The sequence below is a fragment of the Epinephelus moara genome, chromosome 19, assembly GCF_006386435.1.
Source record: "Epinephelus moara isolate mb chromosome 19, YSFRI_EMoa_1.0, whole genome shotgun sequence".
In the NCBI taxonomy this organism is placed as follows: domain Eukaryota; kingdom Metazoa; phylum Chordata; class Actinopteri; order Perciformes; family Serranidae; genus Epinephelus; species Epinephelus moara.
In genome coordinates, this window is record NC_065524.1 from 7,155,402 (window position 1) to 7,173,980 (window position 18,579).

The window sequence follows — 18,579 nt, forward strand, 5'->3', positions numbered from 1 at the left end:
AAACATTTGTCAGAACTTCCTGTGGAAGATACAGTAGCTTTACAGTTTACATATGGCGCTTTAAATGTAGCTCCTGCCATCTGCTGACGCTTTTAGGTGACTACAACAACATGTTGGCTGGCACATGAACAGACACAGTTCTGGCAGTGACTCAAATAATAGTGAAAGTAATAAAAATAGGACAAGAATAACCCGATAACATCACACACGCCGTGAAAGACAACCGGGGATAATTGGTGAGTACCAGTGTGTAGTGTGTACCAGGCATAATGCAAGTCCTGAGTCTGAAATATGTCTGTCAGCGAGTCCTACTCCACCTATTCAGACTCCACCGTAGACAACAGCGGCATTTCTCCGACCACGTAGCGAGCCACAAGCTCCGTGGCTTCTTTCAGACTGATAGGTTTAACGTTATCTCCGTTATTAGAACCAAACGCGGCAGTATTTTGAATTTGAGTGCAGTAACCGTTTTGGCCACATTCTTACATACAGCGCCTTTAAGGTTTTTGGCTCAGAATATGAGAAAAGGATAACAGCCTTTTTACCATCTTTACCAAGAGTGTCTCTCTGTTAGTTTGGTGCTACAGTATTTACATTGAATCATTCAGCATAAAGTTTGCCAACCTTTGTTATCTCTGTGATTACAGAGAAGTTAATGAAGCTAAGCTCCAGATGTTAACGTTAGCTTAACTAGAGCCCTTTGGACAACAGCTAACAATGATGTACGATCACCAAAGTACAAAAACTAGAATAAAATAGACTTATGAACTCCCAGCAAACAAGGTGACATGATGAACAACGCAGCTACCCAGCAAACAAGGTGACATGATGAACAACGCAGCTAGGAGCTAACGTTAGGCTAACTTTAGCGAATGTTAGCTAGAGATGTTAAAGATAACTTTATGTTTCTTTCCAGCAAAGTGACAATATGTTGCCTCAAACACAATGTTGACTTACCTTAGAACAGATGTAGACATCATTGTTAATCTTATCCATGTTGAGTTGATGTTGTGGTCTAACATTACTACACAACTTTATCCAAAGGAGACACTTTTCTCGGTTGAGATGTGGTTTAAAGGGTAAAAAATACACCCCGTCACCCAGCCTCTCAGGATACTTTGTGTCGGAGTTGCATGATGTACCCCATGCACACCGTTTGACCATTATTAAACTTCAAATCTCCAAAAAAGCTCATAAAACTGAACAAAACTGACTTTCTGTAATGCATTTCAATGGACGTCCAGGCAGAGAATGTCAGAGTGTATGGGAATGGCTATACGCACTGTGATTGGCTCATCACGTTTGAGGGCGGGACTTAGCCATAGGTCAATTCTCAACATGGAGGCGGCAGAGCCAGCAGCTAACAGTGCTAACTCCATAAACAGTACTAAACAAGGGCAACAGTGTTTACAGAGCTGTAAACAGCATTGTCCAGGGGAAAGTTACATTGTAACATTGTTAACACTGTGCAACATTACAGAGAAATACAAAACTGCACTATTCATTCATTTTCTATAACCGCGTATCCTCTAAGGTTGCCAGACTATGGCAAGGCTGACACATAGAGATAGAAAACCATTCACACTTGCAGTCACACCTACAGACAAGTTAGATTCACCAATTAACTTAACCTGCATGTCTTTGAACTGTGGGACGGAGCTGGCCGAGCACCTGCAGAAAGCTCACACTGACATGATAGGCAGATGTTTGCCTGCAAAGTTTACATATCACATATAAATTCCCTCATGGTCCAGTCATAAAGATTTAGATTTACCTTGACAATGCGCAGCTTCACATTTGTTTGTTTGTTTTTTTCTGTGAATAAGCAACTAGAAAGGACAGCTTGTATTAACAGCACACACACTCAATGGCTGGTATACAGTGCTGAGTTTCTTGCTCAACTGTTTCCAACATGGCGGCCGGGTCACAAACTTTCTCATTTTATAGTTAAATAGTCCACTAAAATATGTTTATGAAAACATTAAAGAGGAGAAACAGACAATGCAGTAACAGAATCTTAATTCATATTTGATCACCGCTGCTGTGTTTGACAGTTTGATGGCAGCTTACGACAGTTCAGTAATTGACATGATTGTCAGCTGCATTAGAGACTGCTCGGCTCTAATTGGTTGTTTACATGTGATAATGGCGTTAGAGGTGCTGTGAGGGAATAGAGTAGGCTTTTTTTTTAACAGATTATCTAACTTGTGGGTATAGTGACAGTTTCATTAAATAAAACAAGATGTTGTTTTTTTTTATAAAAGTTATCAACTACAGCTTTAAGCAGCATTAATGGACATACATATTTGTCAAAGGCAAAGGCAATCTGTTGAGGCTGTTGTAAAACTATTTTACTGGTTAATAAAGTAAATGACAGTAATTTTTAAGTTGCAATTACAGTAAGTGCAAAATTAAAATCTGTAAACTAGCACCAAAAATATTGCCATGGATGGAGGTCAGAGGTCAGGTGGCAAGGTGGCGTCAGTACTGACTCTGATAGATGGAAAGATCACTTATTCTACTTTCTAGACAGACCTGCTTGTGATATTTCCACATGCTACACTACACTGTGCTATCCATCAGCCCTCAGCTCTCATTGAAATACATGGGATATTGTTGAGCTTTTTTCGACAGATCACAGACTCTGGCGTATCACGCAGCCTGGGCAGCACTATATAGCACCTGTAAGTCCACTTGCCTCCCTGCCTGTAACCACAGGCAAACACGGGGGGGCTGCAGAGTTTTCCCAGGCTCAGCCAAGGTGAGTATAAAGGCAGCTCTGTTCACTCTCTGCCTGCATCTCCTGCTCCATCTCTTTGAACTGGGCGGTCATGTCAGCAGCTCCCAGCCCCCAGCCACCATACCGCCCTTCATGTGCCCACGGGGAGCGATAGGCTGGGCGCCGACAGATCCACACAACACCCGGGACTAATGCACACACGCACACACACACACACACACACACTTGGCTGTGCCCTGTCTGCCTACATGAGACGCTGATACAGGCATGTGCAGAACACATAATATAGAGAGAGGGAGGAGGAATATGGGCCTGTATTTTTGTATTTAGCGTGCTTTCAGTTACACACACAGGGTTTGAGCCAAAGGGCACCATTACAGCAATGACCTCCTTAAAGGGACAGTTCACTCCAAATCAAAAATACATATTTTTCCTCTTACCTGTAGTGCTATTTATCAATCTAGATTGTTTTGATGTGAGTGTTGGCAGATATCTGCCACAGAGATGTCTGGCTTCTCTTGGATAAAATGGAGCCAGATGGCACTTAGCTTGTGATGTTCAAAGGGCCAAAAATATCAGGTTGTTCTCATGCATTATTAAGTTAAGTATTTAACATGACAATGACCAACCATGTTTCTTTCACTAAACCTAACCTACATAACTTTATGTTTCTTAAGTACATAACTTTACATTAAGTACGTAACGTGACGTCGCCCAACCATGATTCTTTTCTTTTAACCTAACCTAATGGATAGGGGCGCTACTTCATGGGGCACTAATTCGTTAGATATTATACAAACCATTGTATGAGAATATGTTAAAAAATTAGTTTGAAAAATTCAACAGCAATGTCTTTTTCCAGAAATCATGACCTGGTTACTCAAGATAATCCACAGACCTTGTTGTGAGCAGTTTCATGAAGGAACTACTTTTTCTCTATGGAACTATACCCACCAACCGTGTCATTCTACATAAGGAAGCGTGCATCTACTCATGGACAAGAGGCTCATGCTTGTGACAGCCCAAGTAGTAAATAATAATGGTGTTGTCCTCGGCTGAGCTGTGACATAAGCTAACTTGGCGGTGCTAAGTGAGCTAGCAGGAGATGCACGCCTTCCTTCTGCACAGTGGTACAGTTGAGCTCAGTAGAAAGAAAATAGTTCCTACATACCACATATGCTCACAACAAGCATGTGGATTATCTTGAGTAACTGGGTCATGATGTCTGACATGAGACATTGTTGTTTCAAATGCATTTTTTTGGCACTTTCAGCAACACAAGCCAAGTGCTATCTAGTTCCATTATATTAGAGGTAAGGCAGACATCTCTATGGCCAATATCTCCAACACTCAGCAGCTGACACCAAAACAATCTAGACTGATGAATAGCACTACAGGTAAGAGGAAAAACATGTATTTTTGATTTTGGGGTGAAGTGTCCCTTTAAAACTTAAAATAACCCTCCTGCACCCAACTGTCTCCTGTAAAATGAAAGGCAGGATACATACTGTTGTCTACTTATTACAGTCAGTTGGCTTCAACCAAAAACACTGATTAAATGCCTAATATTGGTTATAGACAGTAATTTAGATGTAGTTTTCACAGAATAGTTTATTTGTTTCCCAATTGGATGGCACACTGACCCCCTAGAGAAGCACTAATAGGCCCGTTTGACCCCCTCAGATAATCCTGGCTCAAACATTTCACACTTACAAACTGAGAAGCTTCATTATAAAGAAAGTTATGCTGTGATTTTTAAATACACAAACATACAAAAAATACATATAAACATCAGAGAAAACAGCATTCATTCATAAAAACGTGTTTAAATATGCTCAGACACGCCGAGCATCTCTGCCTAGACAAACACACGTACACAAGCAAATACACATGCACACATTCTCTCACACACAAACTAAATACACAAACACACTAATCAGGCATCCTCCCCTCCTTTTCCGGCCACGGTGACGTTAAGCTGGCCCAGCAGGTAGAGTACACAATCACGCTGGCGCAGGATCAGACAGTCCACTTCTTCTATCAAAGGTCATCGTTCTGTTAATTATACCATCCATATCTGACTCATGCTGTGATCGTTACGCAGCGAGCAAAACAGACACAATGGACGCATTATAAATCATTGAGTCCATATTAAGTATTTGGAGCGTTGATGAAACACACCTGGCTCATGCCAAAATGAAGATTATGGTGTTTGTCGTGGCAACAAAGCAGCAAATACACAAGTCATTGTGACCAGAGGGAAGCGCATGTGTGTGTGTTTATGTCAGTGTCTGTTGTAGCAGAAGCAGATGTTTTAAAGGATGGTCAAATTTAGAGATGTTAAACTTGTGTTTATCTGCACATGCAAACTGTTCATGGGAAAAGACCGTGCAGCAGTCAGAGGGGCAACTGTGATAGCTAGACAAATACACACTGGTGTGAACGACACATAGAAACTCTCCTCTCTCTCTTTCTGTGATGAGTTCAGGTCAGTCCAGCCAAGAATGCTGCTTGGCTCAGAGTCTCAGGAAGGACCCTTTTAGGGATCCTGGCCCTCCGTCAGGTCACACACTCTTCCTCTTCCAGAGGGCTCTGCGCACACATAAATCAAACACTCCCAGCGCTCCCCCCATTATTTGTGACATCTATCTGGATGGGCAGACGTGTTGTAGAGGATGTGGTTGTTCACCAGGCCCCGCCAGGCCAGAATCCCGGGCCAGGGGAGAGGGGCGGAGGCTGGGATGAAAACTAAATCTCTGGCTGGGATGATAATACTCTCAGTGCTGCTTTTTTTCCTACAAAAAATGAAAGCCATAAACCTTGCTTGGGAAGATATAGGAGGCCGCAGAAGTTAAACAGTTTCAAGTCCAAGTTTCCTGGAAGTTATGGGACACTCCAATAGTTTGTTGTTAGGTTTTAAGTACAAGTTTCCTGGATATACAACAAGGGAATGAATACATTCATATGCACCTTTACACAAGCACTGATTCATACATGTATCTGACCCAAGAGTCTGTAAATGAAGAGCGAAGTGCTGCAAATCCACTGTAATTTCCAGGAAGCCAGTGTGTGTGTGTGTGTGTGTGTGTGTACGTATGTGTGTGTGATTGGAGTTGGCAAAGGATCCAGGCTGTTGGAGGGATGTTTAATTAGGTTAAGGAGGTACAGCAGGGAAGACAGCCAACTGGCCTTACACACCCTTGTCCTCGACACACACGCGCACACACACACACACACACACACACACACACACACACACACTTGTAGACACTCCACTTCTTAAGTGCATCTGGCCCGTCAGGCTAAGAACAGTGTTCAGTCCATGTAAAACTTGGGAAAGTGTACAAGTTTTTGAGCTGCCACCTGCTGCTGTATTCACTTTTCATTACTCCTGAGAGAGAGCACACAGCACACATTACAGTCACCAGCAACCTTTCATTTATTTTTAGTGTCTGTAGAACTTGACAAAGCAAACTGGTGTGGAAAAGACTGTCGGCCTTTATTTACCCCCTGAACTTATATAGCATTTCATCATGTATTGTCAGATTTTATAATATCCTTCTTTATGATAATACATGCAAGCACATACAGACCTGGAACTTCTCTTCTCAAGACATAGGCAAAAGTCTTGCTCAGTGTAACTCTGGCAGTAGTTGTTGGGCTGAGGTAGTAAGGCCATTTTTAGGCTGAGAATAGCACTGTGCCACAAGACACAGTCTTCTCATTGATGTCAATAAGATAACTGTGTTGGCAGTGAGAATCCCAGCAGTGAGGGCTCCAACAAAACTGTTGAACCTGGCTGAACTTTTGCTGCAGTGCAAAGAAACATCTTCTGGCATCACTGCAGCGGCCAATCTGATTTGCACAAACGTACATTCCACAGAGATTACTTGTTGTGAACAGCAAAGCACTGAACTGTTTACCTCGCAATCATCCCAATGGAGTATAAAATCTGTGTCACTGTGATAACTTTCCAGAGTTGAGAAAATCCCCTCCCATAAACCACTATGCAGTGTTTTGACGTTTGATAAGCCGTAAAATCATGAATGTATTTCTCAGACTGGAGTTACCAATAAGAGTGCAGTTTTTACTCCCAACATTCATGAACTGAAAGAAGGTTCAAAGTTGAGAACTTTGATTTTTCTGAGCGCTAGTGTCTTTTTTCAGTTGTTTCCAAGCTCACTGCACCCAGTGTTTCTAGTTAAAAATCTCTGACCTTTTCAGAGAGGCACTGTTGTCATCACTGCCACTCCTTTAGCTACTGTCTACCCCAAGCTGTGTGATCTGTCAGTCAGAAACTATCACAACAAAGACATAAAAACCTTTTTGTGGGAGCAGATCAGCCGGACACTTATTGTGATTCATGAGTATTGTGCTTATGTCACCATAAGCATTAGCTTGTTGTTAGCTGTGTCGTCAACCCTCTGTTAAGGTTGCGTTACCTAGCTTACGTTAATGTCAAGATAGTGCTAGCCCTCGCCACCAAGTCCTTTAAAGAACCATTTCCCTGTTGGCTTCTTTTATGGGAAGAATGTGCATCAATGCTAACATACAGTATTGCTTTTCATTGTATTTCAATTTAGATGCCTCTGTCTAACCATAGGGAAACATGGGATGAATGTAACCTACGTTAGTACAGCAAACTTTCGTGTTTAGGTTCAGACTGTTCTCACAAACTGTTTGTATGTTTTCCTACAAAAAGTTACGCACCCAAATTCCTACATATCCCATATTTTGAAAGGCTGCAATCACGTGACCAATGCGTTCATGGGAGTAAACAAGGGAGCAGTCCCAAGCAGTCTTGTAAGAAGGCAGATTGGGGTGGTGGATGGGTCACAAAAACCTGGACCTTTCCTCAGGACTTTCCACAAAAGCTAACCACAGTAACTTTACTTGCCCGAACCTAACCTCGAGAACTTTACGTTTATTACGTACCTGTAAGGATGTTCGTCATTCGTGGGGAACTGTTGCGAATGCATTGTTCGTACGATAGCATACAAACCGTTCTATGAGAATACTAGGTTATGTGAATGGAAACAACTGCCCTAATTGGATTTCAGTTACTATAAATAAAACTATAAATGCTGCCATCTTAAAAAAGCAAAGGCAATGAGTACTTGCCAATAAAAGGGAGAGTAGGTTGGGTGATGTTCCTATCCTAGGAAATGTACACTTTTCATCCCCTGTGCTGCTTTTGCTATAGTGCTACTTTTCTTGAAACATTTTTTGGCTGCAAGGCCAGGTCCCAGGTTAGAAAGTGGACGTTAAGAAAATTTAAATGGCACATCTGGGAATACTTCACCAGATGACCTCCAAAATTTACACACTTCCCATGAAGAACAGTCCTATAATTGGCTTCCCAGGAACAAAACATTATCAAAAGTGTTTCCCAAAACTCATTCACTCTCCCTGGCTGTAGTTTATATTCAACACACACACACACACACACACACACACACACACTCATTTCCCCTTCTGACAAGACACACCTTTGACCTCAAAGTTTGCTGGTGTGCGTCCAAGCAAAATGACATCACTTCCTTTTGGCTACCCGACAGGCGCTTCATCAATGAAGTCGCTCGGGGCTTGAGCGAACGGTGGAAGAAGGAAAAAAAACAATAATGATAATAATTATACCTTCACACGTAATGAGCAGAGCCTACGGGCCACAATACATAACAGCTGGGCCTGGGAGCTGTCAGACAGCTAGATAGTGAGTGAACACAAACCAAAGGCAGATGTGAATTATAGCTTGTGACACATAGCTGTGTGGTTAGTAACAGGTCGGGGGCGGACTTGGATGTAAAGATCTTAATGTACTGTTGCAGGAGGTCTTTCAAAACACTGAAATGCTGCGTTACAGCTTGTCAGCAATATCTGTGTTTTTGCTAAATTTTGAGAAACCTCACAGCATGTATCTCCTCCCATAATCCATCTGACACAAAGTGGGAAGCAATTAACCTAAAGTCGGTACTCTTAACAGATAAATAAAAGTTTTATTATAACCACCTCCTATAACCATTCCTGACAAGTGCATTTATCATTTATCAAATAAAAGCATTGGTGGTTAATGTGATGTTTTAATCACGAAAGATTTGCAGTGGTGTGTGTGTACCCAAGTGTGTGAAGTGTGCACAGACACAGCTGGATAATGAGCGGAGGTGATTAATGCTGCAGGCCAGATCAGGGCAGAGATATGAGAACAGGCCTTGCCACAACACCTACAGACTTGCAGTTACGATGCCTTCAGGTCAGGTTTATTCTCAGGTCTCTCTTTCGTCACACATGTAGAGTGTGCAATTCTTTCTTATCGTCACACACACTCTCCCACTCTTCCCTTCCCATCGTCCCATCCCAATCTCACTCTTTTAATTGCACTATTACTCATACTCACGCACATAAAGCCCAATTACCCCTCTCCATCAGGATGAAATGGGTCAGCAGGCTGTATATTCAAACAAGCCAAAGCTATTGTACAGCTAAAGACATGATGACCCACATACTTCACAGAGAGACAAAATGTGTCCCGACTGGAATGTGTTGGTTGATATAAACTGTACTGTATAACCAATCCTGACCCCTGATCTAATAATTCTGCACAGGCTGTTCTGACATGATGGAAACAAAAGTTACGTATACCAGTAGATTGACGCTAACACTTTAGCATGTGCTCAGAGAGACAGTAAACTCTATGCTACCATTTTTGAAAACACACTGACAGACAACAGACTTCATGCTAACACTTTAGCATACACTATGTTGAGAGAGAGAAGGCTCGGTGTATGCTTAAATGTTTGCATGTTCTATGTCACAGTACGCTTTTGTACACACTATGCTGAGTAACAGGTTGTTTTTAAATGACTTACAAATTAGCATTAGCACTCTCTTTTTCCTCATTTGTAGTCTAATCTAGCGATACACGGGTGTAGATTTTGGGGTGAGGAAGGGGTCATGCCCTCCTCAGCATTTAGCAAAGTAGAAACAAATACATCTGCACACTAAGTAGCTCCTGATAGGGCTCTTTTATGCTCAACCTCAGATATATTCTCTACGCCTTCTGTCTGTACCATGGGTTCATTTTGTCCATATTTGTTCACATTTTATTAAAGCTCACAGATACAGATGACATGGAGCAGTACCACCAGAGACTGTGGTGGCAGTGTAGCATTGTTCAAGCATTTAAAAAATGATGGAACAGTACGAATCGGTAATACAGTGCAGGGAATTCTCCATCCACAAGAAGGACGCAATGGCCACATAGACCACTGCCGTCTACAACACTGCCACTATTTAGAGTTAAATTATTACGACCTCCGCCACCGTCACCTCATTTGGTGTTGCGTGAAACTTTTGACTCCACCCTTGAGCGCTATCTATTGCCTGTATTTACGCCAACATAAAGGACGCATGGAAGCATGAGGGCAGTGATTTGTACTATGTTTGAAACAGTTGTATTCATTTTCAATAATGGGAGTATGGATGAGCCCTCAGAACGGTTTTACTGCTGTGTAACATTTCAAGCCAGCGGTCCTAAATTCTGATCTTAAAAACCCATAATGCCCCTAAGGTCTTGTGATATACCATAATTAGAAAGTTAAGAAAAAATAAATGACACGCCAATATCATATGAAGGCCACATGTAAATAACATGACGAAATATTGGTATATACAAAAGGGAGAATACCAGTATACAAATCATGTATCCCTCATAAGTTAAGTATTCTATAATGGTTTCCAGCTAAATAGCTGTGATATTAAATGCATCTAACAAACACACTTGATATGCCACAACTGCTGCAAATCACTGGCAATCACATGCAGCAGCAAAATACTTTTCAGAATTAAGCATACACATAAACTCAGGCCACACCTATAGAAATAAAGGTACATGAGGAAAATCTGTCTGTAGTATATACATATACAAATCACGTACCCCCAGTACAAACAGACTTAGGCTAAATAGCTGTCATTTATATACACTACCTTTTTAAGAAATTTCCAACATGGGCGTCTGTAGGATAGTGGATAGTAACGGGGCCACATGTACAGAGGCATTGCCTTGCTGCAGTGGTCGCGGGCTTGAGTCCGGCCTGCAACCCTTTGCTGCGTGTCAGTCCCTGCTCTCTCTCTGTCTCCCCATTTCATACACTGTCCTATCCATTAAAGGCAAAGCCCAAAAAAAAAACAATCTTAAAAAAAAAAGAAGAAATTTCCAGCATAAATTAATGCAGAGTAATTCGTCAGAAAGCCAGAAATATGCTTATAGCTGTTATCTTAAAATGATAACAGTTCACACTTTACTCTTTGACTTTTAGATCAGATTAGACACATAATGACTTGACAGTGAGCTTTTCCCATCCCACACTTACTGGAAGTAAACTATAAATACTGCTTACTTGATTGAGTAATGGAGTACTGCACACTCACACAAACACACACATTTTTTTGCGAAATGATCTCATGCACATTGCAGCTGGCCTCAAGTGATCATTATGGAGCAAGTCGAAGTCTCCAAGCAGACCATGTTTTCTACATTAGTCCTGTTCTTAAGCTTGTGATAGGCAATGACATGCACCTTACTCATCCTCCTTGGGGTTAAGACTGTTGAAACCAGTGTGTGTTTGTGTGCACGTATGTGTGTGTTGAATTGAGGTTTGCATCGCATCATATCCATCTGTCTTTCCATTCATGCATACATAATACCATTCATATCCCCACAACTCTCCTCCGCCTACACTGTTCTCAAGTATTTTAATGGGTAGCATGGCAATATATGAAAAATGAGTTCTGCATGTTTAACGTTTAAATATGCAGGAGCAACCAGAGGTCACAGTGCAAAAAGCACATTTTCATCGACATGAATTAAAAAGGAAATCATTCAGACATCCATATGTGCAAGTCTCGCAGCAGTTCCCGCCAGATAATAAAGTTGGCTTGTATAAAATGTAACCGAATGTCGAATGTGTAAGAGACGAGAGCACACACAGAATACACAGAATGCAGAAGAGGGAAGAGCAAACCAACTGTTTTCATTCAAACAGCAGACACAGCCAGTCACATTCAAGCAGTCACATCTGTGTCAGGGAAGAAAAAAAAAAAAAAAAAAAAAAAAGGACAGCACGTCCAAAAAGTGGACAACAACGTCACCTAGTGGTAACACAGCAGAGTGTCATGTCAAGTCAATAGTTTGTTGAACATAATTAACACTTTTCTTTCAGACTGACTCCTTATCTTATCATCATGAGAATTATTTTGCAGTATTCCCAGATGGTTTAAACCATATCATAGTTTTTAAAGAATTAATTTTACCATTGCTGTATTTTCAACTGAATAAATTTAGACTCCTGGAAACTGTTTGAAGCCAGAAAAAGAAGCAGGCATGCAATGTCTGGACTCTGTCTATGTCAAATTTACAAAAAAAAAAATCAATAAATCATGACTTTAATATCTATGACTTAAAAAAATAAGATTTTGGGGCATGATAGCCTGTGAGACATGATATCCATCTTAAATTATTTGAGAATGGATCTGAAATTGCATCATGCAAAATGTATGATTTAATATCTACAAATGTATTATATGTTTTAAACCATTTGTTAATCATTATCATTATTATTATTATTATTATATGATGCAAATCCTAAGTCAGCATATCACCTACTGTAAGGGCGAGTGACATGTTTTTTCACCACACTTCCTAAGACTGGGTGTTTACAGTGATGGAGAGATACTGCCCCCTGTTTTCGGTAAAGCTGAAATACATCTTAATTTTTAGGAGTCATATCTGACATGACATGTTACTACTGTATGTTTTTGTTTTCAGGTTTGTTAAAAACTATGAATAGAAATTAGGCTATGTGTAAAACATCCTCTTTGGTTAAACAAATGTGGATTTTAATAATGATGAATAAAATACTCCATACCCTCCCAATATGTTTAAAGTGTCTTTCTTTAATTTCAGTTTCTATTGCTTTGTCATGTATTTGTAAGAATGTCTTTGTAGCTCATATTTCAAACTATATACCTGTACATATTGTTAAAGTATCATTTAGTCACAATGAGACACCAAATTTTGAGAATTTGAGAGTTGGATTTCTAGTATTTGTAATACAATATGCAGTAGGCTATATTCACCTAAAACATTCATACATAGTATATCAAAAGACTGCTCCAGGTGAGGCTCGAACTCACAACCTCGGCATTGCTCTACAGTGTACTGTCATATAAGTACCGCGCGCTAACCGATTGCGCCACTGGAGCTCACTGTGTCCACTCCGCAGTTGGGTTTTTAAACATGGAATAACGAGACAATTGGGTATGTATTTTTTGTTTTGTCTCTTTTCATTTAATGCAGCCGCACTAGCTCCACACAAACGTTTCTGTTTACGTTGATGTCAACATACGGAAGGACAATGACGGACTGAATAACAGTGAAACTACTTATTATTTATTACACAAAGCGCTTTCATAACTCGTCAGCAGCGTTAGCGAGCAGAAAACAAGCCAATATTAATGCGAACAGTGTTATAATAGTAATAGCACATTTGAACTTGTGGTAAAATAACGTTAATCAGTAGTTTTTCATGTTCTTCCGCGTTACTTTCTGCTGCTCGTGCAGCTGGGCTTGGATGAGAAGGCTGAGTCTATGATGTCATGCTCGCTGCTACTAAGAGACACCCGGAAACACAGACTGTCCGTAATATTTTCAAAGTAAAACATGTTTTACACTCGCACAAAAAGTAAAATCTCAAAGACTCATGTCACATCCAACTCCGCTGTCTTAATACAGCTCAATGATGAAATATCCATCTATCTATCTATCTATCTATCTATCTATCTATCCATCTATCTATCTATCAGTTAGTGTTTTGTAATCAGACATCAATCAAGTGTAAAAGTATGGTAACAGCAGACCCTCCTACACAGGACACAGTCTTGTGCAGATGTTTTGCTTAAGTTATAAGTGTACTGTCGCTCAAAAATAATCAGTTATTAAGAAAGAGCAGCCATGAGTTTATTACCTGCACCAGTAGTAATGAGGTGTTATTCGGCCATTCCATGTCCAAGTTCTTTTCTGTGATTCGCTCATTTTACTACACTACATTTTTCTCTGTTCTGAATGGTTAACATCAACTACATATGTCCACACACCTTTCCTAATCAAAATGAAACTGAATGTACAAGAAAGGACACATTTGAGGAAGCCAAATATACACTGAACAAAAATATAACCGCAACACTTTCGTTTTTGCTCCCATTTTTCATGAGCTGAACTCAAAGATCTAAAACATTTTCTATATACACAAANCTCAATGGGTGACATGTCCGGTGAGTATGCTGGCCATGCAAGAACTGGGATGTTTTTAGCTTCCAGGAATTGTGTACAGATCGTTGCAACAAGGGGCCGTGCATTATCATGCTGCAACATGAGGTGATGGTCGTGGATGAATGGCACAACAATGGGCCTCAGGATCTCGTCACGGTATCACTGTGCATTCAAAATGCCATCAATAAAATGCACCTGTGTTCGTTGTCCATAACATACGCCTGCCCATATCATAACCCCACCGCCACCATGGGCCACTCGATCCACAACATTGACATCAGCAAATCGCTCATCCACACGACGCCACACACGCTGTCTGCCATCTGCCCTGAACAGTGAAAACGGGGTTTCATCCGTGAAGAGAGCACCTCTCCAACGTGCCAGACGCCATCAAATGTGAGCATTTGCCCACTCAAGTCGGTTATGACGACGAACTGCAGTCAGGTTGAGACCCCGATGAGGACGACGAGCATGCAGATGAGCTTCCCTGAGACGGTTTCTGACAGTTTGTGCAGAAATTCTTTGGTTATGCAAAACGATTGTTGCAGCAGCTGTCCGGGTGGCTGGTCTCAGACGATCTTGGAGGTGAACATGCTGGATGTGGAGGTCCTGGGCTGGTGTGGTTACACATGGTCTGCGGTTGTGAGGCCGGTTGGATGTACTGCCAAATTGTCTGAAACGCCTTTGGAGACGGCTTATGGTAGAGAAATGAACATTCAATTCTCGGGCAACAGCTCTGGTGGACATTCCTGCAGTCAGCATGCCAATTGCACGCTCCCTAAAAAATTGCGACATGTGTGGCACTGTGCTGTGTGATAAAACTGAACATTTTAGAGTGGCCTTTTATTGTGGCCAGCCTAAGGCACACCTGTGCAATAATCATGCTGTCTAATCAGCATCTTGATATGCCACACCTGTGAGGTGGGATGGATTATCTCGGCAAAGGAGAAGTGCTCACTAACACAGATTTAGACAGATTTGTGAACAGTATTTGTGGGAAATGGTCTTTTGTGTATATAGAAAATGTTTAAGATCTTTGAGACATCATGTATAGAAAAAAATTGATGCAATGAATGCCAACAAATTAAGATTCGAGCATAATGAAATTGCAAATGTGTCATCTTTAGATGATCATACTATTAAATCTTAACACAAATTTATAAATACAATAAGGCATGTAAGAGATAATATAAGTAGAAAATATAAGCAGTATAATGATGATGATTTTATACCTAGTTTTATAACTACACTTTGATTTTGTCTAGCAATTGTACTAACTTTTTACCATATATTACTGAATTGTCTGAATTTATAATCTATGATCTACATTTCTGCTTGTTTTAAACTGTCTTGTGATGTGTCCCTGAGTGCTTTGAAAGGCTCCTATTAATAAAATGTATTATGATGGTTATTATTATATATAAAAGTACAACACACACACTTACATGTTACTGCTTTTATTGACATTCATGTCCACATCACACAGTTTGAACATAAACAAGGAACATTTGCAGGAACTCCACTGGTCTGTGTATCTGATGTTACGGATGTTATAACGAAGCTTCCTCCAAAAACACAGTGATGGCCGATACTTGCAGACACAGAATTGTGCAGGGCATTCCCATGCAGCATTCCTGTCATCGATCTATTGGCATTAACCAGACTAACATATAGTAATTTAAATAATTTAACAGTGGCACCATTTTGTTTCAGGGTTACCTCCAGCACTTGTTATAAACCTGGGGGTCCCGACCTCGCCAAAGCTTCACAGGGGGTCATAAGGCCTTCTTGATTTTAAGGGTCAGTTTAATCAATGATAGAATAAAAAAGTCTGAGGGTTGAACCTGCAACCTTGTTCTGGACCGGTCTGTCCATTAAAAATAATATTGTATTATTTTCCTCCATTGTTTGCTGGCCTGGTATTCTTCTTCACAAAGCCCAGGCAGCTGATGGAGCTCTTGAGGGCATCACGAAACATAGAGCTAGAAAAAGAGTAAATGACCGGATCCAAAGCGCTGTTGAGGTAGGTGAAGCCTATGCAGATCACAAAAAGTTGGGAAATCAGATTGTAGGATGGGCAGTCCTTGGGGTAGAAATAGCGGATGTACATCCCACCCAAGCCTGTGAGGATACTTGGCATGAAGCAGATGGTGAACACCAAACTGATCACCCCTACTGCTCGGATGGCCCTTCGCACCCTCTTCTGCCTGACCATCCGCCGTTGGTGCAGAGAGCAGGCAATCCGGGCTGAGCAGAACAGCAACAAAAACCAGGGCAAGAAGAACTCTGCAATGAAAGCCACGTAGTGTACCTTTATTGGCCAGGGTTCTGCATTGTAGGAGTTAAAGCTGCGACACAGAGAGATGTTGCCATTCTGGTAGAGGAGGTTGGTTGTCACCAGTGGAATCCGAAGGGCGATCACAACAGTCCATATCAGGCCTGCGAACCAACCTGCCTGAGCTAAAGACATGTGGCTGATGCAGTGATGCGGATGGACCACTTTAAAGTAGCGATCCAGCACCACAACTGTCATGAATGCAATACTGGCAGAGCGATTGACAGCCAGCATAAAGAGGTTGATGCGGCACCAGATTTGTCCAAACACCCAATAGGTATTTAGGAGGTCACTGTGGATGCGGAAGGGCAAGCTGATGAGGAGCAGGAAGTCAGCTAGAAGCAGGTTAAAGAGGAACAGAGTGTGGGGTTTCCAACATTTCATACGGAAACAGAAGATCCACAAAGCGACTATGCTTGCTGGCAGGCCCACAATCATGTCAGTGATCATGACAATACCCAAGAACACAGGTGCAGGGTTTTGGGTGGATTGGCAATGCAGGAAAGGGTTAGTTTCATTTATCTCCTGGGTGGTACCATTCACCAAATTCATTCTGAGTATGAATGAAGTATTATCTCTCTTTTCCACTGGTCCTTATGTTCAGCAGATCTTCTGGAAATTTCCAAGGAGGAGAGAAACAGAGAGAAAAAGTGTTTTAGACCATAATATTACATGGATCAATTAGTTAAAGCAGAAGTTTTGACATTGTGGGAAAACATGCAACTGAGTGTTCCAGCATATATTATCAATGGCCTCTCCTTGACCTACTGTGGCTTAGACTGAATCTCATGTGTATGTTACTTTGGACAAAAGCATCTGCCAAATGAATAGCTGTAAATGTACATGTTACAGTAATACACTTATTTGCTTTTTTGCCAAGAGTAAGATGGGAAGATATTACTTTATCTATATAGTTAGTGTGAAGCTACAGTTAGCAACCAATTAGCTTAGCTTAGCATGAGGACCAAAAACAGGGGGAAACAGTTAGCCTGGCTCTGCCCAGAGGTGACAAAATCCACCTACATGCAATTCTAACAGCAACAGTTATAACAGAATTAAGCTTTTTCCTATCTTTTTATAAACAACACCGAATGTGTGTGTGTGTGTGTGTGTGTGTGTGTGTGTGTGCGTGCGTGCGTGCGTGCGTGCGTGCGTGCGTGCATGCGTGTAAATTTACACCCATTCTGAATTTGATGCCTGCAACAAGTTTCAAAAAAGTTGTGACAGGGGCAATAAAGGATTAAGAATCCTTAAAGATTCAGTTGATCACATGCAAGGACAGCGCAAGATTCACCACTTCGTTAAAAAACATAATTGGCAACAGCCCAACAATTTAAGAACAACCTTTCTCAATGCACAGTTACAGAGAATTTGTGGATTTTATCATCAGCAATCTATAATATCATCAAAAGAGTCAGAGAATCTGGAGAAATATCTGCATGTAAGGGGCTAGGCTGAAAACATCGAATACCTGTGACCTTTGACCACTCAGGCTGCAATGCATTAAAACTGACATGACTATATAAAGGATATCCCTACATTCGTCGCTACAAATCAAGACTTTACCATGCAAAGTGAACGCCATTTATCAACAATATCCAGAGACGGCGCCTACTTCTCTGGACCCAAGAAAATGTGCTGTGGTCGGATGAGTCCACATTTCAGATTGTTTTTGGAAATCACAGACGTTGTGTCCTCCAGGCTAAAGAGGAAAAGGGACCATCCAGATTGTTACCAGCTCAAAGTTTAAAGTCAGCACCTGTGATGGTATGGGGGTGTGTTAGGTGGTTTGTCATGCCCATGGCATATATAACTTGGTTACTATATAACCATGAATGCTGGAAGTACAGGTTTTAGAGCAACATATAATCCCATCAGACAACGTCTTATTCAGTGACAATGAGACACATTCTTCACATGTTACAACAGCGTAGCAAAAGAGTGCGAGCACCAGACCTGCCTGCTGTCCAGACTTATCGCCTGTTGAAAATGTGTGGCACATGTGAAAGTGCAAAATACAACAACAAAGACCTCGGACTGTTGAGCAACTGAAGTCATGTATCAATCAAGAATTGGAAAGAATTTTACTTTAAAAAGTAAAAGGAAATTAAAATTAAAAGGAAAGGTGATGTAACACAGTTGTAACCATGCCCGTCACCACTTTTTTTGAAATGTGTT

General features: G+C 41.1%; 2 protein-coding genes and 1 non-coding gene across 3 annotated transcripts in view; all 3 read right to left on the reverse strand.

Annotated features, from left to right (window-relative positions):
- The window catches only part of LOC126407118 (cadherin-1-like), an 18,592-nt gene extending 10,898 nt beyond the window's left edge, over positions 1-7,694 (reverse strand). Inside the window, exons 1-2 of the mRNA XM_050071800.1 lie at positions 7,676-7,694; positions 2,795-2,895 (exon numbers count right to left, since the gene is read on the reverse strand). Of these exons, the coding sequence (XP_049927757.1) occupies positions 2,795-2,895; positions 7,676-7,694 (120 nt within the window). The remainder of the gene's footprint in view (positions 1-2,794; positions 2,896-7,675) is intronic.
- A 5,212-nt stretch (positions 7,695-12,906) lies between these two features.
- On the reverse strand, positions 12,907-13,000 carry trnai-uau (transfer RNA isoleucine (anticodon UAU)). The gene is made up of 2 exons: positions 12,963-13,000; positions 12,907-12,942 (listed from the first exon to the last, which is right to left on the reverse strand). It is a non-coding gene; the product is annotated as a tRNA-Ile (tRNA).
- Positions 13,001-15,957: 2,957 nt separating this feature from the next.
- On the reverse strand, positions 15,958-16,953 carry hcar1-3 (hydroxycarboxylic acid receptor 1-3). The gene has a single exon (XM_050071802.1). The coding sequence runs from the start codon at positions 16,951-16,953 to the stop codon at positions 15,958-15,960; it is 996 nt and encodes a 331-aa protein (XP_049927759.1).
- Between the last annotated feature and the right edge of the window lie 1,626 nt (positions 16,954-18,579).

Excerpts from the sequence above, each read along its gene's own strand:
- hcar1-3 (XM_050071802.1), bottom strand. The coding sequence starts at position 16,953 with ATGAATTTGGTGAATGGTACCACCCAGGAGATAAATGAAACTAACCCT.